At 56.3% G+C, this 27,085-nt stretch overlaps 1 protein-coding gene across 1 annotated transcript; it reads right to left on the reverse strand.

Moving 5' to 3' along the window:
- Positions 1-1,483: 1,483 nt before the first annotated feature.
- Positions 1,484-25,732, reverse strand: Relt (RELT TNF receptor). The gene is made up of 11 exons (XM_004656288.3): positions 25,648-25,732; positions 8,160-8,229; positions 6,894-6,968; positions 6,633-6,799; positions 6,328-6,407; positions 5,316-5,573; positions 4,173-4,253; positions 3,785-3,866; positions 3,384-3,641; positions 2,733-2,931; positions 1,484-2,623 (listed from the first exon to the last, which is right to left on the reverse strand). The coding sequence occupies exons 2-11, from the start codon at positions 8,205-8,207 to the stop codon at positions 2,576-2,578; spliced, it is 1,296 nt and encodes a 431-aa protein (XP_004656345.2). The 5' UTR covers positions 8,208-8,229; positions 25,648-25,732; the 3' UTR covers positions 1,484-2,575.
- Positions 25,733-27,085: the final 1,353 nt, after the last annotated feature.

The following is a 27,085-nucleotide window of genomic DNA, read 5'->3' on the forward strand; positions in this document are numbered from 1 at the left end:
TTTCCTATCCTCTCACCCTTTCTACCTCCACATCCTGCCCCAGGTGGCTGGGACAGTTATACTTCCTTGATCCTGGCCAGTGCCTGGAACCATTCCCTGAAATGTGCTCCATTCTCACCCAGGCTGGCCTTAAATGTCCACCTGAGTGCTTACAGGTAATCCTTATTTTTTCTTTTCCTTTTTTTTGAAGCAGGATCTCTCTGTAGCCCAGGCTGACTTGGAAGAGTGATCCTACCTCTACTGGGATTAAAGGCATATGCCACCATGCCTGGCCAGATAGTCCTTTAAAAAAAATTCAAGCTGTGCCTATTAGCACACGCCTTTAATCCCAGCACTCAGGAAGCAAAGGTAGGAGGATATCCATGAGTTCAAGGCCATCCTAAGACTACATACTGAATTCCAGGTCAGCCTGGGCCAGAGTGAGATCCTCCCTTGAAAAACTACAAACCAACCAAACAAAAAACATTTTATTTATTTTTCAAGGAGAGAGAATGAATATGGGTGTACCCATGCCTCCTGTCACTGCAAACAAACTCCACCACATGCACCACCTTGTGCATCTGGCTTTACGTGGGCTCTCAGGAATCTGACCCAGACCTTCAGGCTTTGCAAGCAAGCGCCTTCAACCTCTGAGCATCTCTCCAGTCCTTGCAGATACTCACATCCAGTTCTGTCCCCTGAGAGCTCTTGGTCTGTCACAGGCACCCCCACCCCGACTGCTGCTCCTGTTGTCCCACAGCCTCTGCCTCACATCCCAGGAAGGAGCCTGGCAAGTCCACTACAGGAATCTTACATCCGTGTGTTTCCTTCCCTCACCTGTTTGACAACTACACCGGCTTCTTTACGGGCCTGCTCTAGGTGTCCGTGTTCTGTATAGTGTGACCAAGGAGGGCCGGGTGAAGCCCTTCCCTGTCCTAACACTGTGCAGGCCACCTTCAGCTCGTCGCCACCATTTCTGTTGGTCTGGCTTTGCGCATGCTCCTCTCCCAGAACACAACCCCCTTGGATTCTTCTAGAAGGCTGTACTATACAGTAGGGCAGCCGCTGGCCACATTGACTCTTGAGCCCTTGAAATACGCTAATTCATACCAGGATGTGTAAAATCCGTAACATTCTTAAATCAAGGGGGAAAAAAAAAGCTCATTCACGATTTTCATATTTTATATTGCAATGAAAATATTTTTTATATACTGGGTTAAAATCTACCAGGTTCACTTCAATATTAAAAGAGAATCTGTAAGTTCCTTTTACTTTGTGGAATGGTCATTAGGACACTTTAAAACACATGTGGTTCACACAGCATTCCTGTTGGGCAGCCCAGCCTCTTGGGGTCTCAGTGAGAATGGGATGAGCCAGAGGGGCGCCTCTGCCTGTTTCCTGGCCGAGGAGCCTATGTGAGGAGGCCCACCCAGCACGCCCTGCACAAGGGTGGTGAGCAGCCTGGTCTCCGGAGAAGGCACGGGGAACGCAGACTCCTCGTGACACCACTTTCTACTTTTATTACTCAAGTGTGTGGGGCTGGAGATGCAAACACAGGGCGACAGCAGGTTTAATAAATAAGAAATGGGACAGGCAGTGGGTCCGCGCCTGCACGGGCCCCACATAAATAACTAGAAGCTAAGCCAGAGCAGAGAGAGGCTGGCCTGGCAGTGGCTTGCCCTGCCCAAGGCTGGAGCAGAGGCAGCGAACCACAGGAACAGAAAACCACTGAGGCCAGGGGTGCTCTCCACCCCAACCAGCACCCCTCTCCCTGCAAATCCAGAGCTCTGGAGGGCACGAGGGTGGGCTGGGCCTCTGCACCTCAGCCCATGCCCAAATCAAGTCAGTTTTCAATGTCATTAAAAACAGCGGGCGGGAGGGGGTGCAGTATGCACATGCATAAACCTCTTCTGTAGGCAGTGCCGTGGTAGGCAAACCACAAGGGGACTTTGTAGGCTGAGGCCTTGGAAGCAGCAAAAAAAAAAAAAAAAAATAGGCCAGATAAAGCTACTAATGGGAGGGTGGTAGAGCCAAGCTCTCCCCACAGGACCTGGCCCAGAACCTGGAGAGGCCCTGGGTGCCAGGACCCCGGGATAAGCCCAAGGTTAGAACCCAGGAGCTTCACCCCTAGCACAGGGCTCCTGGCCACCCTTCCCTTTACAGGATCTGACAAAAGTTGATGGGGGGAAGACATGTGTTCCAGGGCCTAGGACGGGGCAAGAGTGGCTAGTCCCCAAGGCATGGGCTAGGCACCAGCTAAAAAGCACTCCCCTCTAACAAACCCAGACCCCTAGGGGGAAAGAGGGCCCTGTGGGCTCCTACAATGTGGCCAGGGCAGGCACAGGGGTTAGGACATCCTGCAGGGAAGAAACTGGGGTAGGGAACGGGCTGGCCTCGATCTGCTCCTGCACACGATGCTCGCCGACGGCCCATCTCCTCAATGGGGCGGACGGTCCCACCTCCAGGCCTTGGCCTCTGCCATTTTGTCTGCTGGGCCTTTGCATCTTGGTCCCGGTGCCAGCTGCAGCTCTCCCTCCTGTAGGAAGCTTTCGGAAGCTCCCACGGCGGGGCAGAGGGTCTCACTCTAGACAGCCCCTCAGATGACCAGGCTGCTCTCACTTAGCCGGACCACATAGCGGCTCTCCTGAAGGGGGACAGAGGAGTCAGAGAACCCTGCTCTGTCACCCCTCCTCTGGCTTGGGTCAGGATTAAGTGCTAACAGCGACCTTCCCCCCCCCCCCCCAAGCCCTCACCTCGGCCTTGTTCTCTGCCGGGGACTTCAACCACTTCGTGTGGTTTCCAGCACTTCCCAGCAGCGCCCGCTGCTCAGGGGGAAGGCCAGGTTGCGGGGAGTCGGGGACCTCACTCCCCGAAGACCCAGCCTCAGGAATCGTCTTCAGTTCAGATGCCACTGAGCTGGTCCGCTGCTCAGGAATGCGAGCCACACGGAATCTGTGGGGAGAGGAGGTGCCACCGTCCCTAGTCAGCGGGGGGACCTCGGCTCGGAGAGGACACAATGACCAGGTCACACTTCCAAGTTCGAGGATCACAGGCTGAGCTGTTGGCACTGTGCCAGAGACCTCCCCAGCTCCCCCCCCCCAACCCCCCCGCGAGGACTTCACCCTGCTGTGTGGTGCTCAGCCCCCAGCGGCCCCACCTCTGGGTTTAAAAAAAAAAAAGCCCCAGGTATGTTATGGCCAACACCATGTCCCAGGTACCCCGGAGCTCCACGTAGACAGAACTGCTGGGAAAATGCTGCTTTTCCCGGCTACCTGCTCCTCCCAGAGAGGACCAGACAGGGCGAGCCAGAACTGAGCCGGGTGCTCAGGGTGTGATCCAGATCTCTGCCTACCCCCCAGGCTTTCAAGTTTCTCCTTGACCCTGCCGTTTTGTGCCCACCTTACCTGCCCACAGACAAGATGGTGATTTCACCCTGACGGCCTGCCTTGGCCCCGGCTTTGGGAGCCCTGGCTGGGTTGGGCAAGAGGCTGGGAGCGGGAGTGGTGGCAGCTGCTGCCTCAGGGGACAGCAGCACTTCTGGCCACTTCCTTTGGCTACAGCGGGAACAGCAGGATCCAGAGAGCGAGGCCAGGCCCTGTACGGTATGCAGGTGGTGGCGGTGTGGGCAGATGTGTGGCAGGCTGGGGGAGGCCGGCAGCAGCCTGGGGAGGACACAGGTAAAGGGGGTTATTAGGGTGAGCCAAGGCCAGGAGGCCTCGGGAGGCAGAGGGACACATGAGAGGGAAGAGACCCAAGTGGGGAGCCCCAGGAGGCAGACTGGTTATCTGAGGACCCTGCCCCTCACCTGGGCACGGGCCTGTGGCTTGTCTGAACCAGCTGCTTGCTGTGGTACTCTTTGAGCAGCTCCTCCAGGGCCGCCGCATTCTCTGTGGGCAGCTGCAGTCAAAACCCAGCTCCCCGCCTGAGGAAGCCCCCACCCCCAGCTCAGTAGACACACCACCCTGACTACCACCCCCACCAGCCGGGTCCCCGGCCAGGCCACATGCCTTTCCCTTCCTCCGGCTTTCATCAAACAAGACCAGGGGCAAAGGAGAAGCACCCAGGCCGGAGCACAAGCCAAGCTGCCTCCCAGGCCAGCGCAGTCCAGTTCCCTGAGTAGCCTTGAAGACTCCAGGAGAAGACCCTCCTTCCACTCCCGGGCACGGGGCAGGTCAGCAAGATGCTTGCCTCACCTTTCTTCTCTGTGATCAGGCGCACCAGAACCCCAATGGTATCCTCATTGGTGTCTTCGGTCCGATAGGCAGGGTTGATCCCTGGGAAAGAAGGAATCTATGATCCTAGGGAAGGGTGGAACTCTGGGCTTCCAAGCTGCTATACCAGGATCTGCCCGCAGAGGGCGCCCCAGGCCACTGCTCAGAGTTGCCGCCGAGCCTCGTTCAGGTTTGGGTGGCAGAAGATCTACAGGCTCCAGGCCAGTGCCCCAGCGGGCAGCCCATCACCTTTACTACCTGACGCCACTGTCCCTGTGCTCCGCAGCCTCGGGTGATTAGACAGTCTCAGGGCCGTGGGAGACTCCAGTCCCTGTCTGGAATTCCCAACATCTCCAGTAGACTTTGCCTTTTGTTGTCCTAATTAACCTGACTACGCACCACCCTGTCCGTGTAACTGTAAGGGCTTTGGACCCAACCTCATGGGGGTGTGACCGGTCCTCTGCACAGCGGCAGAGCTCCCAGGATTTGCACCCGAGGAGCCATCGGGAGCTAAAGAAGTCACTAGTCTGGCGAAACAAGCAAGAGGCCCAGGCCCTAACTTGCCACCTTCCTGCCTACAGCCCCTGACAAGGTGGTGTCACTCCTGACTTGGCCAGAAGGCTCCTGTGAGACCAGGGATACTGTCCATACACATCGGGAGGCACTGGTAGAAAAGAGAGGAAAGCAAGAGCCCCGGGGCACATTTCCCCCCAGTTCCACTTAGACCACAGCCTGGAGCTGAAACCTGAGCCCGGCAGAGGTTGGCAAGAACGGCAGTCCTGACGCAGGGCATTCCTCCTGCTCAAGGCCACACAGGGGTCAGGGGTCACCTTGATCCACACAACTGCAGTCTGCAGTCCTCAAGGAGCACAGAACCGTTCCCGCGGTAAGGCAGGGCCTCACCCAGGGCAGGAACCCCACCAATGCCACTGGGCCAGCTGTCCCACCTGGCCCCTCCCCCTCCCCCGTGCCAGTCTACAGCTGTTGCCTCTAAGGCTTGCCCCACAAATGCATTTGCAGGAGGCCCTCCCAACAGGCCCCCCCCCGGCAACAACCAGTCCTCTCTCGGTCAGACCCCCAGGCTGGAGCTCGGGACCTCCCACCGGGACCGCAGTCAGGTCTCACCGCTGCTTCCTCCCGCGAGACCGGGCCCGACCTCCTTGTGCGCTGTGCAGTGGTAGCCCTTCCGCTTGAGCAAATTGCACACCAGGATGCCCAGCAGCCCCATGAGGCAGAAGACGGGCACAATGGCAATCACCGCGTACTGCGCAGCCGTCTCTTCGGGGCCGCCTGCCCGGGTGCCGTTTTTAGGCTGCCGCGGCTGCCCGCCGCCGCTGGCCCCTGCCGCCGCCTCCACACCGCGCCGGGCTCGCCGCCCCCACTCTGGGTACCACGGAGGGCAGAAGAAGCCACACAACGGAGAGAAACAGACGTGAGGAAGTCACTTCTGTCCCTCCTCAGCCCCCGGGGAGGCACGTCTCTTCCTGCTCGGCTGGGTCGGTGCGTACTTCACGGGCTCACAGACAAGATGGTCTTGCCCTGACATCCTGCCTTGGCCCCAGCCTGGGGAATCCTAGCTGCGCTGGGCAGGAGGCTCAGAAGGAGGCCCAGCGCTTGATAAGAGGTTGAAGGGAGAACTGCTCTATGCAAGATAACCCGCCCGGTCACAACAGGAGGCAAAGGCCAGCCTTTCTTCCTTCCTTGCCCATTCATCAGTCACCCTGAAATGAGGCCTCAAGCCCCTCAGCCCACACTCTTCCATCACGCCGGGTATGAGAAGTGACCAGCTGGATACACTTGGCACACGGCTGGGCAGAGAAACATGGGACCCTACCTTCCCACAGAGGAGCTGAGTTAGTTTGCATCTGCAGGGCTCTTGTGTACGTGGATAGGATGCAAGACTCCCACACACACCTCCTAACTGGCTGCAACCAATGGTCTCTTCTACTCAAATGCAAGGTGGGTGCCTAGCCACATGCTGCTGGGCACCCTCTGGCTTCAGGCTGCCTGCCCTCCCGTGGGCTGGAAGGGGATCCCACTGGCCCCCACAGGGGTGCTGCACAGACTCCTGGGCTCAAGCTCACTGGCCCCCTCCCCAGCCCACCCACCACAGTCCCAGCTCCCGCCATGCACTCACCCTCACAGCCGCCAGTATTCAGAGGCGCCCTGGAGCACGGCTGACACGGAACGTGGGGAATCCCCAGCGGCCCAAACCACCTGCAGGGAGGGGAAGGCGTCACTGAGGTCTAGAAGTTTCTCCAGAAATGGTCCTTAGGTAACACTGAATCCTTCCTACTAACGAAGTACCCTCAGTGGTCCCAGCCCACCCACATCACAGACGGGAAGACGGGCCTACTGAGGAAGAAGGGGGGCTGGAGCCCAGGCGCAGAGCCTGGTCTCCCCAGCACGAGCCCCCTCATCCATCCTCACCCCCAAGCTCACCCAGGCTGGCAGTGGCCACACAGTGTGTCTCGAGTCGCTGTGCCGGTCTGCACCTCTACCCTCCTTCGAAGGCCGCAGCGGTCGTGAGGTTGGCATGGGCCAGAGCCCCATGCAGTGGAGAAGGTGCCTGGGGGACAAGATCTGCACAGCGTGCCCTGCCCTGGGTCCTATGGGAGAAAGAGGATGTGAGTAAGGCCTGGACCTCTCCCCTTCCCTCAGGAGGGCTCCCAGGATGGGGCAGACGGGCCACACAACGCTCACCGGGTCAGGCTCTTCGCCGGGCGGACATAACCAAGGCGTTATTGATGTTGGAGTGACCAGAGGCCCCGGCAGCAGCTGGAAGAAGGGCAGGTGGGAGATGGAGAAGGGCAGGAAGTGTTGGGCACAGGGTTTCTCGGGTCATTTGCCTACTACCTCCTTCCTTAGCCATGGAGCATGGACAACTGACCCCACAGGGGTCACCCAGGCTGCGGGGACACTCTTTCAACCTGATCTCTGCCGCACCGTCAGCACCTGGGTGCGGAGGGCGCCCCATGCGCTCCTAGAAAACGCTGGACAGCCCCAAATGGGATGAAGGCCTGCGGCAGTTGGGTGTCTGAATTAGCCCCCTTCTGCATGAGCTGCACCTCCACGGCCCACACAGATGAGGAGGAAGTGCTTCCGAGTTGCTCTCAGATTGCCCCTTCCTGCTGCCTTGCCCCCCTTCCCCTCAGTCACAATCACAGCTGGGCATGTCATTAACCAGCCGCTGTTTATCGTCCCTGGAGCCAAGTGTGCAGTTGCTGCCTACTATTCTGGGCCCTGGGCTAAGTCTGAGACCACATCCTCCTCTATGACCTCCCCCTTGTGGCAAGGCCACCCCATTCACACACATGGATCCAAACAGCGGAGATGCCATGTTCCAAGGCAGGGTCCCCTAGACGTTGCTAGCCCCTCCTGTGGTGACTTCCCACTCCAAGGTACTGAGTGCTTGCCCTAATTCCTGCTGCAGGGAGACCTTGCCCTCCAACGGAGCCCTCCTTGGCTAGGGGACACACAGAATGTAGGCGCCTCGGGGGTGGGGGGGTGTCTGTGGGTCTCTCATTCCAGCCTGGAATCTGTGCTTCCCAGTGCAGATCTTACCACTGGGACACACACATGAGCTACTCCGAACCCCAGGACTCTTGGGGGCCCAACTTCCTCTGGGTCCTCACCCACCTTCCCTGTGGGCTTCTGTCCCCCACCTGCCTGAGCAGACACCTTATCTTCAATCATGCCTGTTCTACCTACAAATGCCAAGAAGTACCCCCCCCCACACACACACACACCTACCCAGCACCCCACCTGACCTGGGTTAGGTATGTATGGCTTGGGAAAGCGGTCTCCCTGGCTTGAAAACAGACTGTTGTTGCCCCTACTGAGTCACCATCTTGTGACATTGTGGGCCAGTAGGTGCTTCCTTAGGATCTGACGGCCTCAAATTCTCCCCAGGAAAGGCTGAGTATGCACCCTCCTCTCAGGCTTCTCCTACCCCCCCCCCCCACTTACCATGAGGAGGCAGGACAGGGGCCAGCACAGGAGGCCTTGCTGCATCATCAGGCCCTGGAGCAACACTGACCTAGGGCAGAGAGAGGGAGGGTCAGGGGGCAGCCAGCCCAGGCAGGTGGCTGCTGTCCCTTCCAGACCGCATTTGGGATGACAGGACTTGACAAGGAGATGGTAAGGTGCCACTGGCTAAGCAGAGCCGTGGCAGCTTGGCCCACACACCCCAGAGCAGATGTGGGGCTGCCCTGTTTGGGACCAACCCCACAGGCCCGGCCACGCTGGAAGGGCAGCCGGAGGGCCCTCCAGGCCAGAGGAGGAAGGGCTTCCTTCCCCTTCCATAAACAGCCAGGTGCCCATGGCATAGCAAGGGAACAGAAGGAAGGAAGCTGGGGAGGCCTGGGCCAGGGGTAAGAGGGTTGCATCGCCCCAGCCTTGAACTGCCCCCCTCACACACACACTTGGTTTTACCCCCAGCCCCCACCAGCCAAACCTCTCTCAGCTCCACAGGCTTGTTATTCTCCCACTCGGCCTTCGGTCTGGCTAGTTCTGTTCCCAGGAAGGCTCTTGCCCTCGCCCTCTTTCTAGAAAAACAGGTCTCTTTCTAGAAACTTTCCCACAGCTCGAATGTACCCTGACCACTGCCTCACAGGCCCAACCCTCCTGTGTTGATGTGGCCTTCAGGGAGGGCTGGGAGCTCTGCCTGCCCAGGTGCCCTGGCTGATGGGGGGGGCATGGCAGCTGGCATTCAGCCTCCCCTCCCCTTTCAAGCACCTCCTTGCACTAGGGAACCAGGAAGGAACAAGACAGATGGGGGCCCGGTCTTCAGGGAGCTCTACCCCAGGGGACACCTGCAGCAGAGAGATGGTGACACGCACTACTAACCTGTGGGAAGTGTGAAAAAAAAACATACAGCAGGACACAGTGCGTGTGTGCGTGTGCGTGTGTGATTTCAGAGATTCATCAGTAGCAGTTCACTGGGCCAAGGCTGAGGCTCCCCCCAGCCACCCCAAGGCATAGATGGTGGTCCCTGTGGAGGAGTCTGCGGCCAGTGACCTAGTGACCCAGGCTGGACCGAGCAGGGTGGACTCTTAGACCACAGGAGGACTACGGCACAGCGAAGTTCCACCAAGTGTCCTCTCCCAGGGGCCTAACTAACTTCAGGCCCACAACGCCGATCGAGAGGTGCTCAACAGGCCCTGGCACTAGCCAGGAGCCAAGTCTCTGAGGCCCAAGGGTGCTGCTCCCAGGTCTCAGTGGGCCCCACCAGGGCCCTCTCGCAGGCTAAGGGGCCCCAGACTGTCCAGTGTCAGCCCAGCAGGAGGTCAGGGCACTCAAAAGCCCCTCTGCCTGCGCCGCCGCCTGGAAACCAGCCGGGGAAAGTGATCTGCCTGCCTGACCTGGGCCTGGCCCCACACAGCCCTCAGCAGGGCCTGGGGTTTCAGTTACACCCAGGGGAGGGGGAGGAGCAGCCATCGCATCATCTCAGAACTCTCCAGGGCACTGGCAATGGGCCCCTCTTGGCCTCAGACCAGCTACGGGGAAAACCAGGCCAGGCCCGGGAGAGGAGGTGAAGGCCACATGTGGCAGGCAGCACTCAACAGGTGGCGCCCCTGACTCAGCCCTGGGCCTGTCCCTCCTCAAATTCGATCCCAAGGCCTCCTTCCAGGTTCTGCCCCTACAGGATCTCTTTCCCATCCCAGACCCCAACGGCCCCTCAAAGTCATCTGCCACCACCCCTCACGGGATCGAACCCACACACCTGACCACGAGCCCAGCATGCCTCCAGGTTCCCAGGTGGACCCAGAGGTCTAGAGCAAGGGCTAAAGAGTGGAGGCAAAACAACCCCTGAGGAGAGAGAGAGACCCCAAGACCACCCTGGCCCTGGTGGCACCTGCCGGGTGACCTGTGCCACAGGGAGCAGCTGGGCAGACAGGCCCCGAGGCTTCCAAGGGGAAAGTGATGGTGCAGAGGCCCAGTCTCAAAGCCAGAGTGAGCCCACTCGGGGCCCATCTGCAGACATCCGCTGCCCTGCGCCTTCTAATTACGCGCCTTCTAATTACCAAACTAGCATTTACTCCAGTCTGGCTGCTCGGCCCCCACACTCAGCCAGACAGAGGCCCCCACCGATGTGCCCACTCAAGCAGGAGACCCAGGCGTACAGGCTTGCATGCCCGCTGCTCAGACCCCTGCCCCCCTTGGCTGTTACCCTGGAACTCCCTAGAAAAACAAGGTCATAGAAGCCTCTGGCCGGAGTGGGAGGGGCCTGTATAGAAGATCAGGCAGTCAATGATGTCTCAAAGCCCTGGGCTCCCAGGGGGCTGCCTGGGGGACAGATACCAGAAATGGGGAGACTAAGGCCTGACTGTGAAGGGCAGCTGGTACCTCCCCTGAGTCCCTCCAATGCATCTGAGGGAGGAAAGCCATTTCGGCCACTCTGGGTACCTGGAGAGGGAAGGAGGGAGGGAGGGTTCTGCCAGACCAGGAAGTCAGCTCAGAAGCCACGACCCCTCCAGATCTCCTAGCCCAAGGCTGTTCTCACTGCCACCAATTCTCCTGGAGACCTGAGTCCCCAGCTTCCCTGGGCTCAGTTTCTTCATCTGCAAGATGGGATGTTTATCTCCCTTGGCAAACATGTGTCAAGAAGCTTAAAGGAGGTAATGGGTCTAAAGTGGGTCACGGGACTTCCTCCCTCAGGTTAGTAATTAAGTATTTGCTGATTACTTGTTTACTGCTTACAGACCCCCGCCCCCCAACACACACACCAGACACCAGTCTGGGCAAGGATGTCTGCATTATTCACCGCAAAACCCGGTACCCAGCCTGTATCCGGAGGTCTTCACCAAAAGAGCTTGTGGGGCCCATGGAGGATTTTTTTTTTTTTTTAGATAGGGTCTCACTCTAACTCGGGCTGACCTGGAATTCACTATGGAGTCTCAGGGTGGCCTCGAACTCATGGCGATCCTCCGCCCTCTGCCTCCCGAGTGCTGGGATTAAAGGCGTGCGCCACCACGCCCGGCTCGGAGGACTTCCTTAGACTGAAGACCCCCTGAAAATGCCCAATCAGAGCCAGAAATCCCCTGAGTTAAGGCCCAGAGGCACAACAGGTCCCCAGACAACAGTGGGAGCTGGGAGGGGACGAAGCAAGCCGTGCTGCCAGCCAGGCTTCGAGCAGCTTCCCCTTCCCAGAACCCAAGCCCCGCCCGGGCTCCAGCGCACCCGGAGATCGCCCAAGGCCTGCCCCGCCCTCTTGACCTCGAGGTCAGCCCCGCAGATGTGGCTGTGGCCCTGAGCCTGCCCCAGCCACCCCGTAGCACCCTCCCCAGCGAACTGCTTGCTAACCCCCTACACAGACGCACTTACCAGCCCCTCGAATCTTCTTCCTGAGGCACAAACATAACAGCTACCTGCTGTTTCCTCTGCCTGGAAACCCCTCCCACCACTTAGCTAACACCTGCTCTTCCTCCAGTGCTCAGCTCAAAGTCACTTCCTCCTGGAAGCCACCACCTCCCCTTAGCTTTGAGGCTGTTTGGCTCGGCCTCCTCCCCACAAGCAGCCACCCATGCCCACCTCCACTCTGGGTATAATACCGCATTGAGGACTGGAGGCAGACAAGTGTCCTCAAGTAGAGTGACCAGCCATGCCCGGAAGGAGGGCCAGAGAGAGCAGGCTGATGGAGGAGCAGTCCTGAGGGCGCTGCAACCCTGAGCTAAGCTGGGGAAACACTGTGCCGCCCAAGATGACCCTGCCCTGCTCTTTGTTTTGTTTTGTTTTGTTTTTGAGGTAGTGTCTCACTCTAGCCCAGGCTGACCTGGAATTGACTATGGAGTCTCAGGGTGGGCTCAAACTCACAACGACTGGGTTTGTGGCTATGGGACTCCCTGCAGAGGGCTCCTGTGAGGGTGAAATGAGACTGGCATAGAGTAAGCATGAAGTACACAGCAGGGCATGGTGGCGCACACCTTTAATCCCAGCACTCGGGAGACAGAGGTAAGAGGATCAGTGTGAGTTCGAGACCACCCTGAGACTACATAGTGAGTTCTAGGTCAGCCTGAGCTAGAGTGAGACCCTACCCCAAAAAATAAAGCAAACAAACAGAAAAGCATGCAGTACACTTAATGGTGCCTCAGTTTTCCTATATATGTAAATTGTGAAGAGGGGGCAATACTTGACAAAGTGTGAGGCAAAAGTGAGATATATTCTCTTCCGTATTTATGTTCAGTGCTTAGTACAGAGCTAAGAACATGACCAGTTCTGGGGGTGAGGAGTATAAGAAAGGAGTCTGGGCATGCGAGTGGACAGGTCACGCCATGCCTCTGCCAAAGGCGCTCCCCAGGGCCCGAGAGGAGGGACAGGCACTGAGTATCTGCCTCTCAGCAGGGAGGCAAGCTGGGCTGGCGGCCAAGCGAGGGGACGGACTGCAGGACAGGGGGCCAGGCGTAGAGCCCACCTGGAGCAGGGCAGGTAGAAGGCAGATCCTGCTTCCCAGCCCGCAGACCTCCCTCCAGCCTCCAGCGGCGAGGGTTGCCTGGAAACACAGCTGGACACAGGCGTCCCTCAGCGGTGGCCGCACCAGGCAGGAGCACAAAGGCAACATCAATAGAGAAATCCAGGTTAGTGAGGGACCTGGTGGTTCCCTGGCAACTGGGGCTGAAGTAGGGCAGTGCCCATACTGGGCATCAGTGACGGTGGCCAGGCATTGCCAGCTCCCCTCCTCCTCTAACAGAAGAAGGGGACTGATCCCAGCCAGGGACACCTCCACAACTCCCAGGATATGTGAGCATTTTAGACCTGGCTAAACTGAGGTTAGGAAAACTCATTTACAAGGGTTACACAGCCAGCAAATGCTAAGGCAGGAATGGACACAGGAGCCTGAAGCGTAGCCGAGGCCCAGCGGGCAGCCGTCAGAGGCCTTGCCAATCCGGTGGCAGAAGCTACAGAAGGTTGGCTAACACAGAAATGATGATTAGAAACATCTAGACGGGCCCTGGAGGAGGTGGAGTCCCCACCCGCCAGTCTCAAGGACCTCTGAGATTTGTTAGCATTTGTGCGCTGTGCCAATCTATGCCAGCTCAGGCAGGAAAGGGCAAGACGGGCAGGGAAGTGCGGGAATTCCCAGAGGCAGGAAGAGGTCCCGGCTTCTAGGGCCACTATAGAGGCTGGGGAGCAGAGATGGGCAAAAGCTCATCTCAGAGCGAAGTCCATCCCCACTGCCCACTGTCCCTCGGTCTCTAGCAACCCTGACCTTCCAAGTCACCACCTGGCATGAGTTATCTCCAGTGCTAGACCCCTAATCCTGTGCCACCTACGGGGCCAGGCAGTAGGAGCTGAGCCTGGTTCTGCTCCTCAGGCCCCTGCTGCTGCTGGGCCTGCGCGCCAGTGGTTCAGGTGATGAGGGGCAGGCGGGGCCCCGGGGGCTAATTGGCTCCTTAAGGCTCAGGAAAGAGCTGAGGCAGACAAACCTAGCCTCTCAGCTTCTCCCAGTCTGGGTGGAACACACAGGCGATCTCTCTCCGTGGTGGGCTGTGTGGGGAGGGGGCACAGGGTGTTTGAGGACGGATAGTCATCTCTGGGGCAGAGCTGGAGATCTCCAACAATGCTCTCACTAAGCACTTACTGCATGCCTCATTCCCTCTCGAGACTGGAGCCCACTCGCAGAAAAGGAGGCTCAGAAAGCTAGTCTCAAAACTAACAAAAATAGCTCAGAGGTTAAAGACACTTGCTTACAAAGCCTGATGGCCCAGGTTCCATTCCCCAGTATCCATGTAAGGCCAGAGGCACAAGGTGGCGCATGTGTCTGGAGTTCATTTGCAGTGGCTGGAGGGCCTCACATGCTCACACACTCTATCTCTATCTTTCTCTCTGCCTCTCTCAAACAAATAACAATATAAAAATAAATAAACAAGGCAACAAGGCTGCAAAAAAAATGGCACAAGCCATCTGGTGTTCATTTGTAGCAGCAAGAGGCCCTGGCATGCATATACACCCATACAAATAAATGAATAAAAAAATTAAAAAGAGGGGGCTGGAGAGATGACATAGCAGTTAAGACACTCGCCTGTGAAGCCTAAGGACCCATGTTTGATTCCCTAGTACCCACTTTAGCCAGATGTACAAGGTGGCACACGCATCTGGAGCTCGTTTGTAGTGGCTGGACGCCGTGATGTGCCCATTCTCTCTATCAGCCTCTCTCTTACACTCAAATAAATAAATGAGTAAATATTTTTTAAAAAATTAGAAAGTTGGGCTGGAGAGATGGCTTAGCGGTTAATCGCTTGCCTGTGAAGCCTAAGGACTCCAGTTCGAGGCTCGATTCCCCAGGACCCACGTTAGCCAGATGCACAAGGGGGCGCACGCGTCTGAAGTTCGTTTGCAGTGGCTGGAAGCCCTGGCGCGCCCATTCTCTCTCTATCTGTCTCTTTCTCTTCCTCTCTCTCTGTCACTCTCAAATAAAGAAATAAAAATGACAAAAAAAATTTTAAAAAATAAATAAATAAAAAATAAAAATAATATAAAAATAAATTAGAAAGTCAGCTGGGCATGGTGGTGCATGCCTTTAATCCCAGCACTTGGAGGGCCAAGGTAGGAGGATCGCTGTGAGTTTGAGGCCACCCTGAGACTACATAGTGAATTCCAGATCAGCCTGAGCTACAGTGGGATCCTACCTCAAAAAACCAAAAAAAGAAAAGAAGAGAAAATTAAAAAGAGCCAGGCATGGTGGTGCACACACCTTTAATCCCAGCACTTGGGAGGCAGAAGTAGGAGGATCGTTGTGAGTTCGAGGCCACCCTGAGACTACATAGTGAATTCTAGGTCAGCCTGGGCTAGAGTGAGATCCTACCTCAAAAAACAAAACAAAACAGAACAAAAACATTAAAAGAGGCTACAGTGATGGCTCAATGGTTAAAGGTCCTTGTTTACGAAGTTTAATGATGGGGGTTAGATTCCCCAGGATACATGTGAAGCCAGATGCACAAAGTGGCACGTGTCTACATTTACATAGGCAGGAGGCTCTGGCATGCCCATTCTCTTTCTCTCTCCTACTCTCTCTAAATATAAATAAATAAAAGATGCAGTCCTAATTCTGCTAAAAAAAAGAAGTCCAGGTGTAGTGGTGCAGGCCTTTAATCCCAGAGGAAGGAGGGTAGCTGTGAGTTCAGCCTGAGACTAAAGAGTGAGCTCCAGGTCAGCCTAGGATTCAGTGAGACCTTACCTCAAAACAAAAAAGCCTGACAAGGCTTACCTTGTCACCACAGGTAGCAGGCTGCCCTTACTTATGTCACCCAGGCCTGGCATGCCCACTGCTCCCTGGGCCTGCTTTAGCCTATCAGTACCATGGCCAGCCCCGAGTTGCCTCCTCTGGCCTCCCGACAGGATGACAAGGAGCCCGGGAGGTGCTGGAGGACGCACCACTGCAGCCCCCATTCATGCCCTTCCCACCCTGGCCATAGGTGGGCCTGGGTGACCCAGAGGCTGCTAAGCACTAGGACCTGGCTGACTGTGGCAGAGGCTTAGGGAGAGCCTGTGGGAGAGACTTCAGCCCCTGCTCACTGGCCAGTTCCCCAGGCTCTGCCGAGGTCCCGGGACGAACAAGGGTGTGACGGGGCTGCAAGCGGGGAAGGCAGAGCTCCGAAGCAGTGCCCCTAGACCCGAGCTCTGGCCCATCACTTGGTGGATCGGTGACCTTGGAAAGACCATTTACCCTTCCTGAGCTTCGGGTCCTTCTCTGCAAACAAGTGGGGTGGCTCCTGCCCCATGGAATGCTGAGGACACCCTGAGCCTCTTTAGCAAGGCTGGTCAGAGTATCTCTTTCTCACCACAGCCTATAAGGGCCAGTAGAGGAACTCGGGGTCAGAACCAATTAGTGTCCAGACAAGGCCACCCATGAGCTTGGGGTGCAGCAGGGGCACTTTGGGGAACCCAGAGTGAACCTCAGCAGCATGAGTGGGAGGACTCTGGTGTGCCCTGTATCAGGCCTGCGCAGACCTGCTTCCACACCAGCCGAGGCCAGCCTCAGGAGGATGGAGGGGCACCGGGCATCAGAAGGATGGAGGGGTACCGAGCATCAGGAGGATGGAGGGGCACCGGGCATCAGGAGGATGGAGGGGCACCGGGCATCAGGAGGATGGAGGGGCACCGGGCATCAGGAGGATGGAGGGGCACCGGGCATCAGGAGGATGGAGGGGCACCGGGCATCAGGAGGATGGAGGGGCACCGGGCATCAGGAGGATGGAGGGGTACCAGGCATCAGGAGGATGGAGGGGCACCAGGCATCAGGAGGATGGAGGGGCACCGGGCATCAGGAGGATGGAGGGGCACCGAGCATCAGGAAGATGGAGGGGTACTGAGCATCAGGAGGATGGAGGGGCACTGAACATCAGGAAGATGAAGGGGTATTGAGCATCAGGAAGATAGAGGGATACTGAGCATCAGGAGGATGGAGGGGTACTGAGCATTAAGAAGATGAAGGGGTACCGAGCATAAGGAGGATGGTGGGGTACCGAGCATCAGGAGGATGGAGGGGTACTGAGCATCAGGAAGATTGAGGGGTACTGAGCATTAGAGAGATGAAGGGGTACTGAACATCAGGAAGATGAAGGGGTACTGAGCATCAAGAAGATGGAGAGATACTGAGCATCAGGATGATGGAGGGGTACCGAGCCCCAGGAGGATGGAGGGGTACCAAGCATCAGGAAGATGGAGGGGTACCGAGCATAAGGAGGATGAAGGGGTACCAAGAATCAGGAGGATGGAGGGGTACTGAGCATCAGGAAGATGGAGGGGTACCGAGCATAAGGAGGATGAAGGGGTACCAAGAATCAGGAGGATGGGGGGGTACTGAGCATCAGGAGGATGGAGGGGTACTGAACATCAGGAAGATGAAGGGGTACTGAGCATCAAGAAGATGGAGAGATACTGAGCATCAGGATGATGGAGGGGCACCGGGCATCAGGAGGATGGAGGGGTACCAAGCATCAGGAGGATGGAGGGGCACCAGGCATCAGGAGGATGGAGGGGCACCGGGCATCAGGAGGATGGAGGGGCACCGAGCATCAGGAAGATGGAGGGGTACTGAGCATCAGGAGGATGGAGGGGCACTGAACATCAGGAAGATGAAGGGGTATTGAGCATCAGGAAGATAGAGGGATACTGAGCATCAGGAGGATGGAGGGGTACTGAGCATTAAGAAGATGAAGGGGTACCGAGCATAAGGAGGATGGTGGGGTACCGAGCATCAGGAGGATGGAGGGGTACTGAGCATCAGGAAGATTGAGGGGTACTGAGCATTAGAGAGATGAAGGGGTACTGAACATCAGGAAGATGAAGGGGTACTGAGCATCAAGAAGATGGAGAGATACTGAGCATCAGGATGATGGAGGGGTACCGAGCCCCAGGAGGATGGAGGGGTACCAAGCATCAGGAAGATGGAGGGGTACCGAGCATAAGGAGGATGAAGGGGTACCAAGAATCAGGAGGATGGAGGGGTACTGAGCATCAGGAAGATGGAGGGGTACCGAGCATAAGGAGGATGAAGGGGTACCAAGAATCAGGAGGATGGGGGGGTACTGAACATCAGGAGGATGGAGGGGTACTGAACATCAGGAAGATGAAGGGGTACTGAGCATCAAGAAGATGGAGAGATACTGAGCATCAGGATGATGGAGGGGTACTGAGCCTCAGGAGGATGGAGGGGTACCAAGCATCAGGAAGATGGAGGGGTACTGAGTATAAGGAGGATGAAGGGGTACCGAGAATCAGGAGGATGGAGGGGTACTGAGCATCAGGAAGATGGAGGGGTACTGAACATCAGGAAGATGAAGGGGTACTGAGCACCAGGAAGATAGAGGGATACTGAGCATCAGGAGGATGAAGGGGTACTGAACATCAGGAAGATGAAAGGGTACTGAGCATCAGGAAGATAGAGAGATACTGAGCATCAGGATGATGGAGGGGTACTAAGCATCAGGAGGATAGAGGGATACTGAGCCTCAGGAAGATGGAGGGGTCCTGAGCATCAGGGTGATGGAGGGGTACTGAGCATCAGGATGATGGAGGGGTCCTGAGCAGGAGAGTTCAGCAGTCAACATGCAGCCTCACCTGCCCCAGCCTCAGTTTTCCTGTTTTCCAGGCAACTGCACTTATTCAACTGGAGGCCCCGGAGTACACAGGCCAACAGCAACTGTTTACAATCAGACTCCAGCCCAGGGACCCCATCCTTGAGGAAGCCTTTCCATGCAGGAACCCCCTCAGCCATCACCTTGCCATCCCCCTTGACCCGTGCCGGAAGTGGGGAGGCTCCCCGAGGGCAGAAAGTGAGTGTCGTGGCAGGCTGGACTCCCTGTCACTGTGAACATGCGCGCGGCTCAACTTAGTCCCTTCTGGAAGCTCTCGTTCCTTCTCTCAGACCCTACCAAGGGCCGCTCCATCTCCATGTCTGTGCCATCTAGTCAGGCCCACTCTCACGGGCACGTGGCCAGTGTATGTATAGGGCTCTCGTCTTTCCCAGGGTAGCCAGGAAAGAACTCTGGCCTCAAGGCCAGTGCGTCTGGGTTTTGATCCTGGTGGCACTGGTCTTTCGAGAGCCTTTCCGCTCTGAGCCCTGGACCGGTGACAGTGCTGGAGCCTGCGGCTGAGGAGTCTCCGGGGCCTTCTATCGGGCTCAGCACACAGCAGGGACACAGCAGCGACCCTAAAGTCCTGTGACCCCCATCCTACCTACCAGCACCACTCTAGGCCTTGGATTACGGGGAGACTGTCACAGCACATTGTCCCAGTGTCCACTAATCTTGAGGGGGAGATGGGGCTGGCCTGGCCCTCCTGGGTGACATCAGGCAAAATCCCTCCATCTCCGGTCTACTTTGTAGCCACCTGGCAGAGGCCTGGGCCCCACAACGAACTTCACTCAGCCAGGCCAGGTGCTGAACACCTGACAATCCCTCCTGTTTGGGGCAGGCCAGCCTGGACCTTCTTGGACGCCAGGCCTCTCATACAAGTCCCAGCCTTCCCTTCCTGCCCAGGACTAGCTAGGCCAGGGGTGTGTCGCCAACTTAGGACTGCTCCTTTTTGCTCTGAATCTCAGTCCCTTCCCAGGAACTTGGGAAGGAGTAAGGTCACTTCGGCACGGCCATGGAGGTGCTGAACCCCGGTCCTAGGAACAACAAGGCCTCCACTGGCCCAGTGTTCCCTGCTGGCAAAGAGTAAGGGGCTCGTGAGGAAGACCATGGGAAGCACCAAGTCTGCCCCCCACTCACAGCGACAGCCTTGAGTCTTCACCACCTGCGCACAGTCAGCCCGGAAAACGGGCACACAGAAGCTGGGCATGGTGGCTCACACTTAGAATCGCAGCTCCCAGCACCTGGCAAGGTGAGTAGGAGGCCAGTCAGCCAGTGTGGGGCTACAGAGTTCCAGATCCGTGAGAGGAGAGACCTCAAAAAAAAAAAAAAAAAAATCCAGGCGTGGTGGCACAGGCCTTTAATCCCAGCACTCAGAAGGCAGAGGTAGGAGGATCGCAGTAAATTCAAGGCCACCCTGAAACTACAGAGTGAATTCCAGGCCAGCCTGGGCTAGAGTGAGACCCTACTTCAAGCCCCCACCCCCCCCACAAAAAAAAATAAAGAAAGAGCCAGTTAAGACATGAATCTGGGCACAGAAGGGAGATATAGTAGTTCATGCCTGTTGATCATAATACAGCTTCTTCTCAGGAAGCTGAGGCTGGAAGACAGGAAGTTCAAGGCCAGCTGGGGGAACTCAAACTTTGTGAAACCCATCACCGCATAAGTTGTTTTTTTTTTTTTTTTTTTTTTTTTTAGGGGGAACAAAGGTCTCAGTGGTTAAGGAACTTGCCTGCAAAGTCCAAGGATCAGGGTTCAATTTCCCCAGTACCCACGTGAAGCCAGATGTACAAGGTGGCACATGTGTCTGAAGTTCAATTGCAGTGGCTAGAAGCCCTGGTGCGCCCATTCTCTCGCTCTTAAATAAATAACTTTTAGCCAGGCTTGGTGTCGCATGCCCTTTAATCCCAGCACTCAGGAGGCAGAGGTAGGAGGATCACTGTGAGTTCAAGGCCACCCTGAGACTACATAGTGAATTCCAGGTCAGCCTGGGCTAGAGTGAGACCCTACCTTGAAAAACCAACCAACCAACCAACCAAATAAATAAATAAATAATTTTTTAAATGGGGGCATGGGGGTTTGGAATTTAGCTCATGGATGAGTGCTTGCCTAGAAAGCACAAGACCCTGGGTTTGGTCCTCAGCACCAGAAAAAAAAGAGGGGGACTGAAGAGATGGTTCAGTGGTTAAAGGCACTTGCTTGCAAAGTCTGCTGGCCTGGTTCAACTCCCCAGTACCCACATAAAACCAGATGCACCAAGTGGAACATGCATTTAGACTTTATTTGCACCAGCAAGAGGCCCTGGAGCACCCATTCATTCTCCATCACGTACTCTCTCTGGCATCATGTCTAAGAACCTGGGTTCCACCTCTAACCCTGAAGAAAGAGAAAAGAAAGGAAGGAAAGGAGGGAGGGAAGAGAAAAAAGAAAAAGTTTGGTTTGGGCATAGAGAAGGGGCCCTGCTTTTGGAAAGGTGTCTTTGAGCCTACTTCCTATGTGTCTGGTCAGCAAGGGACTAAGTGGCAGGGAAGAAGGTGAGTATCTCGTCTGCACAGAAGAGCCGGAAAAGCAAGGCTGGGGCCTTGAGAATATTTCTGCGATTCTCAGCACCTCCATTTCTTGCTCTGTGAGACAGGGGTGAGCCTGTTGGCCCTGACTCTATGAACAAGAGTCCTCAGTGCTTCGTACCCATGATGGGCACACTCACCTCCCTCTGGTAACTGTACCACCAAGTAGAAACCCAGCCTGACTCCACAGTCATCCCCAGAGGCCCAAGTTCCCAAAAAGGTTTGGCTTGGCTTGGGTGGGGCCCCACCCAAGGTGGTGCTGAGAGTTCGTTCCACCGAGGCTGGGCCAGGAGAGGTTAACCCTTGATGAACCCTTCTCCCCTCCTCCCAGGCCCTGAGCTATTTCTACCTCTTTGCTGGGGATGGAAATAACTTGGGCTTAGCCCCTGGAGACCAAGACAGCTATTTCCATCAACCCCAAGAAGCACAGCTGTGGTCATTCCAGAGAGGACTGAGGGACAGACACCCTGATCCCCAGACCCAGCTCTAGGCCAAGCAACAGCGATCAGAATCAGAAGGGAGGTCCTGGAAGAATGGGGAGACAGAGCCCAGTGAGAGCAGGGCACCAGCTCAAGGTCATCCCATCTGCTCCCCAGCACAGCAAGTGGGTGGGGCAAAGAGGGAGATGGGGGCCCCTCTGGTAGGCAGGTCATTATCTCTGCCACCCTGGGCTGTGTTGCTAGCTCTTGATACTCCAGAGCCAGGTGGACACTCCCTTCTTGTGACCTCTGGCTAGCAAGAAGGCTGATGGGAGGACAAACATGAGGATCACATGACCCACCCGCCTTCAGGGGACCAGACATGATACACACACACACACACACACGTCTCGCTTCAAACTCACAACAGTGGGGCCCTAAGCCAGCCAGACCAGGTGTGAGAGATGGAAGCTCAAGGCAGCCCCGGGCAGTCCCCGGAAAGGTGACGGTCCTCTCCGAGCATCGCACGGGGTCAGAAGACTTGCAGTCCGGCCCTGGCACTGTCCTGACTGCACATGACCTTGGAAAAAAGCCACTGTGCTTCTCTGAGCCTCAATCTCCTCGCGACAGCCACCGCGTCGCAGAGCCACCGTGAGGATTCGACACGAGAGCACAGCACGAAGCGTGGAGCGCAGGGCCCGGCACGGCCCCGTCATCCCTGGGCGGGGAGGAGACAACTTCCTCCTCCTGCATATGACCTCAGGTGCTGCCAGAACTGCCGCATCCCCCGTGCCACTGCCACCTTCCGAGCTAGGGAGCCCAAATGCCACCCACTGTGCATGTGCCGCACAGACCCTCTTTGGAGAGCAGCAGACTCGGAGGGATCTTGGTTTCTTTCTTGTTTTGTTTTTTTCGAGGTAGCGTCTCACTCAAGCTGACCTGGAATTCACCATGTCGTCTCAGGGTGGCTCTGAACTCATGAAGATCCTTCTATCGCTTAAAAGTGTGTGCCACCAAGGCCAGGTGTGGTGACGCACGCCTTTAATCCCAACACTTGGGAGGCAGAGGTAGAAGGATTGCCGTGAGTTTGAGGACACCCTGAGACAACACAGTGAATTCCAGGTCAGCCTGAGCTAGAGTGAGATCCTACCTCAAAAAAAAAAAAAAAAAGTGTGTGCCACCATGCCCACCATGAGAGAGATCTTGCCCAGACAAAGATGGAGTAAGAACTCCCAGCCCAGGGCTGGAGAGATTGCTCAATGGTTAAGCCACTTACCTGCAAAGCCTAATGACCAGGTTTTGGGCCCTAGTGCCCTTGTAAAGCTGGATGCACAAAGTGGTATATGTGTGGAGCTTGTATACAGTGGCTAGAGGCCCTGGCACACCCATTCTCTTGTGCACTCTCTCTCTCTCTCTCTCTGTGCTTAGATGAATAAAATATTGAAGAAAAAAAAGAAAGGAAGGAGCCGGGCGTGGTGGCGCACGCCTTTAATCCCAGCACTTGGGAGGCAGACGTAGGAGGATCGCTGTGAGTTCAAGGCCACCCTGAGACTACATAGTGAATTCCAGGTCAGCCTGGGCTAGAGTGAGACCCTACCTCAAAAAAAAAAAAAACCAAAAAAAAAAAAGCAAGAAAAAAAGAAAGGAAGGGCTGGAGAGATGGCTTAATGGTTAAGGCATTTGCTTGCAAAGCTTAAGGACCCATATTCTACTCTCCAGATCCCACATAAGCCAGACACACAAAGGTGAGGCAAGTGCAAGTTTGCACATGCCCACTAGGTGGCGCAAGCATCTGGAATTTGATTGATGTAGCTGAGGCTCTGGCGGGCCAATTCTCTCTTTTTCTCTGTCTTTCTATCTTGCTCTCTATAAAAAAAATAAAAAAGAAGAAGGGCTGGAGAGATGGCTCAGTGGTTAAGACGTTTTGCCTATGAAGCCAAAGGAACCAGGTTCGATTCCCCAGGACCCACATAAATCAGATGCACAAGGTGGCTCATGCTTCTAGAGTTCATTTGTGGTGGCTGGAGGCCCAGGTGTGCCCATTCTCTCTCTCTCTCTGCCTCTTTCTCGCTCTCAAATAAACAAAAGATTGATATATAAAAAGAATGTCGGGCTGGAGGGATGCCTTAGCAATTAAGGTGTTTGCCTGCAAAGCCAAAGGAACCAGGTTTGATTCCCCAGAACCCACGTTAGCCAGATGCACAAGGGGGCGCATACATCTGGAGTTCATTTGCAGTGGCTGGAGGCCCGGGCACACCTGTTCTCTCTCATTCCTTCTTTCTGTCAAATAAAATATATAAAAATAAAATATTTGCCGGGCGTGGTGGCACACGCCTTTAATCCCAGCACTCGGGGGGCAGAGGTAGGAGGATTGCAAGGCCACCCTGAGACTCCATAGTGAATTCCAGGTCAGCCTGGGCTAGAGTGAGAACCTACCTCAAAAAACCAAAAAAAAGAAAAAAAAGAAAGAAAGAAAGAAAGAAAAGAAAAGAAATAAAATAAAACAAAATATTTAAAAAAAGAATGTCTATGGGGCTGGAGAAATAGCTTAATGGTTAAGATATTTGCCTGTGAAGCCGAAGGACTGAGGTTCAACTTCCCAGGACCCACATAAGCCAGATGCACAAAGTGGCACATGCGTCTGTAGTTCATTTACAGTGGCTAAAGGCCCTGGCACTCCCATTTTCATTCTCTCTCTCTCTCCCTCCCTCCCTCCCCCCCCTCTCTCTCCCCCTCTTTCTATGTCTCTCTCAAATAAATAAAGTAAAATAAATAAAGAAAAGAACTCCCAGACCAGACCAGAGACTATACCCATCGAACAAGTCTCTATTTCCTCTTCCCTCACACCAGGGAGATGAAGAGAGGAGGCTTGAGTAAAGAATGTCTATGGGGCTGGAGAGATGGCTTAGTGGTTTAGACATGTGCCGGTGAAACCAAGGACCCAGGTTCGATTCCCCAGGACCCACTTAAGCCAGATGCACAAGGGGCACATGCGTCAGGAGCTTGATTGCAGTGGCTAGAGGCCCTGGCGTGCCCATTCTCTGTCTGTCTCTCTTCTCTTTCTCTGCTTGCAAATAAATAAATTAAATTAAAAAATAAAAATAAAAGAATGTCTACGGATCCGAGTTATCCTTTGGGTGGGAGTCTTGACATATCAGCTGTCATTAGCAATCAGGGTGCAATCCCTGGACCACAGGGGATCCCGTGCAGAAGCCTGCTTCTCCTTCCCCAGCTACAGCCTGAAGGAGAGGGGAAAGGAGAACAGAGGAGGCTGACCCAAAAGCAGTAGAGAGGATCCCAAAGTGATGATTCACACTCCATTCAGGGCCCTGACACCTCTGTGCAGTCTGGGAGACTGAGGCCCAGCAGGGGGAGAGTCTGAGAGCAAGACAGTCTGGTCCACAGAACACACGGGGTAGATTCCGCCAGCCTATCAGTGTGGGCTGGACACTGACTGATACTATCTCAGGGCCTCTCGCCTGTGCCACTCCGTCAGATGCCACCCAGCTTTGGCTCCTCCCCTCTGCCAGACCATGTCCCTAGGGGTTGCATGCCCCTCATTAAACTGAATTTCTCAAGAGTGCCCTCTTAGGAAGGACCGCTCCCCGCCCCCCCCCCCCAAACTTCGCTGTCACTCAGAGCCCCGATCTGGCTACAAGGTGTCACACACAGACACTGTACTTGACCTCACGTGCACTCCGTGACCCCGTGAGTTGGGGTTCCTCTCCTCGGCCTTTAACACTTACTTAAGGGGTGGCCCCTGACCCTAATCCGGTCACTCACACTGCGGGCCAAACGCGATCAGACCCCAGTAATGACCCCCCCCCCGTCCCGTTTCACATAATCGCACACGCATGCCCACGCTGCCAGTCTCAAGACACACAGAGCCCCTCTGTGTGGCCCGCTGGGCACCGCGTCACCGCCCAGTGTCCCGGCCACACGTTCTCCCGCGCCAGGCCGCCTCATGCGCCGAGTCACCCACAGTCACCGGCTGACACCGTTCAGACCCGTCCCCCCCGCCAACCCCCGCCCCGTTCCCGACCATGCCGTGTCGCAGACGCACCGAGTCCTGGGCACACTGGTCTCCGTCCAAGTTGCCCCGGCCCAGGGTGCCCGCGGGTCCCCCCACCGTCCCCTTCACACCCCAAGTCCCGCAGGTCACTGCGCAGGGCCCGGCGCCGGGAGGACGCGCTGTCCGCCCGAGGCGGGGACGGGGGTGTGCGAGGGGATGGACGGGGTGTCTCGGGGGTGGGGGGGGGAGATCCGAGGATGGGGGAGCCGAAGGCGCCGGGACGCACGGCTGCCGCAAGCAAACCGGTGCGCGCGCGCTAACTTCTTCCCCGGGGAGACGCCGCGGGGAGCCCGGCCTGCAAGGCCCCGCGGACCCCTCCTTTACCTGGCCGGCAAGTGCAGCTCGGCTCCCGCGTCCCAAAGCGCCAACAACCTTCCGCCCCACCTCCGGGGACCCGGCGGCTCCGCAAACGCTCGGGCCCGCCGCGCAAGCCTGCGCGCCTTTTGAATGAATCGCCGGCCGGGGCCGGGAAAGATGCGCGGCCCCGCCCCCTCCCCCAGCGTCACGGCCGCAGGCCACGCCCCCCGCCGCCGCCGCCGCCGACGTCAGGGTCCCGACCGACCGCTCCCCGCCAGCCCCCACCCCAGTGGTCCAGCGGCTCGCGGGTCTTCCCGGGCCGGGCAGTCCTGCTCTGCGTCGCCATCTCGCGAGCGTCCCTGGAACTGCAGGGGCTGCGCAGGACCGGGCGACCCCGGGGGTGTTGGGAGCTGGGAGGCCCAGCGGGGGTTTGCTGACTTGCACCACTCCAGGTCTCCAAACCCAGCAAGAAATGGTTTTGCGTAACGGAGAGATTCTCCCCGAGGCTTTGGAGGCTGCTCTGGTCCTGTCACCATTGCCTGTGGGGGCCTTTTCTTCCTCTTGAAAACTGTTCGTGTTCTTGTAGGAGGCCCAGCCTGGCTCCTAAAATTCCCACCTGCCCACCGCCGCCACAAGAGAAACTGCGAGAAGCCCACCTGGTGGACTCCTTCCTGTGTGTCCTCTGGGGCCTGGCCCCCAAACCAATTCCTCTGTCCATAGGTGTTGGTCCTTCCCTCCAACAGGATGGGTGACACATTCCTCTCCCCAACACCAACTCTGTTCATTGCCAACGCCAGCCATCAAAGTGCCCAGCGGAAACCAGATGTGGTGGTGTAATCTGAGTACTCAAGAGCCTGCGACAGAAAGACCCCGAGTTCCAGGAGGGCCCAGGCTATACAGTGAGACCGGCGAGAGAAAAAGAGAGAGGCCAGGCGTGGTGGAGGCAGAGGTACACGAATTGCTGTGAGTTCGAGGCCACCCTGAGACTACGTAGTGAATTCCAAGTCAGCCTGAGCTAGAGAGCGAGACCCTACATCGTAAACCAAAACCAAACCAAATAACAAAAAAAAAAAAAGAAAGAAAGAAAGAAAGAAAAAGAAAAAAAAGACACTATTAACACTGCATTCTTTCTCTGTAAAGTGTGCCCAGAACTAGAGGCAGGAGCTCGGTAGCCAGAGCATATCTCCCCAACCTTACCCCCACCCCGCGTCCCCCAGGCCCAGTACATGGCAGGACTGGGGAGAAACAGCACAGAGGACCTAGTGTTGGGGACAGAGGCCTGGCTGGGGTCGGGATAATCACAGTCCACGAAGGAGGTGGAGGAAGGTAAAAAAAAAAAAAAAATCTGAATCATTGCGCTGGGGTGAGATTCTAAACAAACTGAGTCATACAATCGGAGCCACAGGAGAGAGAGAGAGGACAGGTCAGGTCCCCAGGGTCCAGGAAATTCCAGGAGGAGAACTGG

This window comes from Jaculus jaculus, chromosome 3 (assembly GCF_020740685.1).
Source record: "Jaculus jaculus isolate mJacJac1 chromosome 3, mJacJac1.mat.Y.cur, whole genome shotgun sequence".
Lineage (NCBI taxonomy): Eukaryota > Metazoa > Chordata > Mammalia > Rodentia > Dipodidae > Jaculus > Jaculus jaculus.

Coding starts and splice junctions, on each gene's coding strand:
- Relt (XM_004656288.3), bottom strand. CDS start 8,207: ATGATGCAGCAAGGCCTCCTGTGCTGGCCCCTGTCCTGCCTCCTCATG. Junction 6,969..8,159: donor CCCTGTCCTGCCTCCTCATG/GTAAGTGGGGGG, acceptor CCCTTCTTCCAG/CTGCTGCCGGGGCCTCTGGT. Junction 2,932..3,383: donor ACCATCTTGTCTGTGGGCAG/GTAAGGTGGGCA, acceptor CTCTCCCCACAG/ATTCCGTGTGGCTCGCATTC.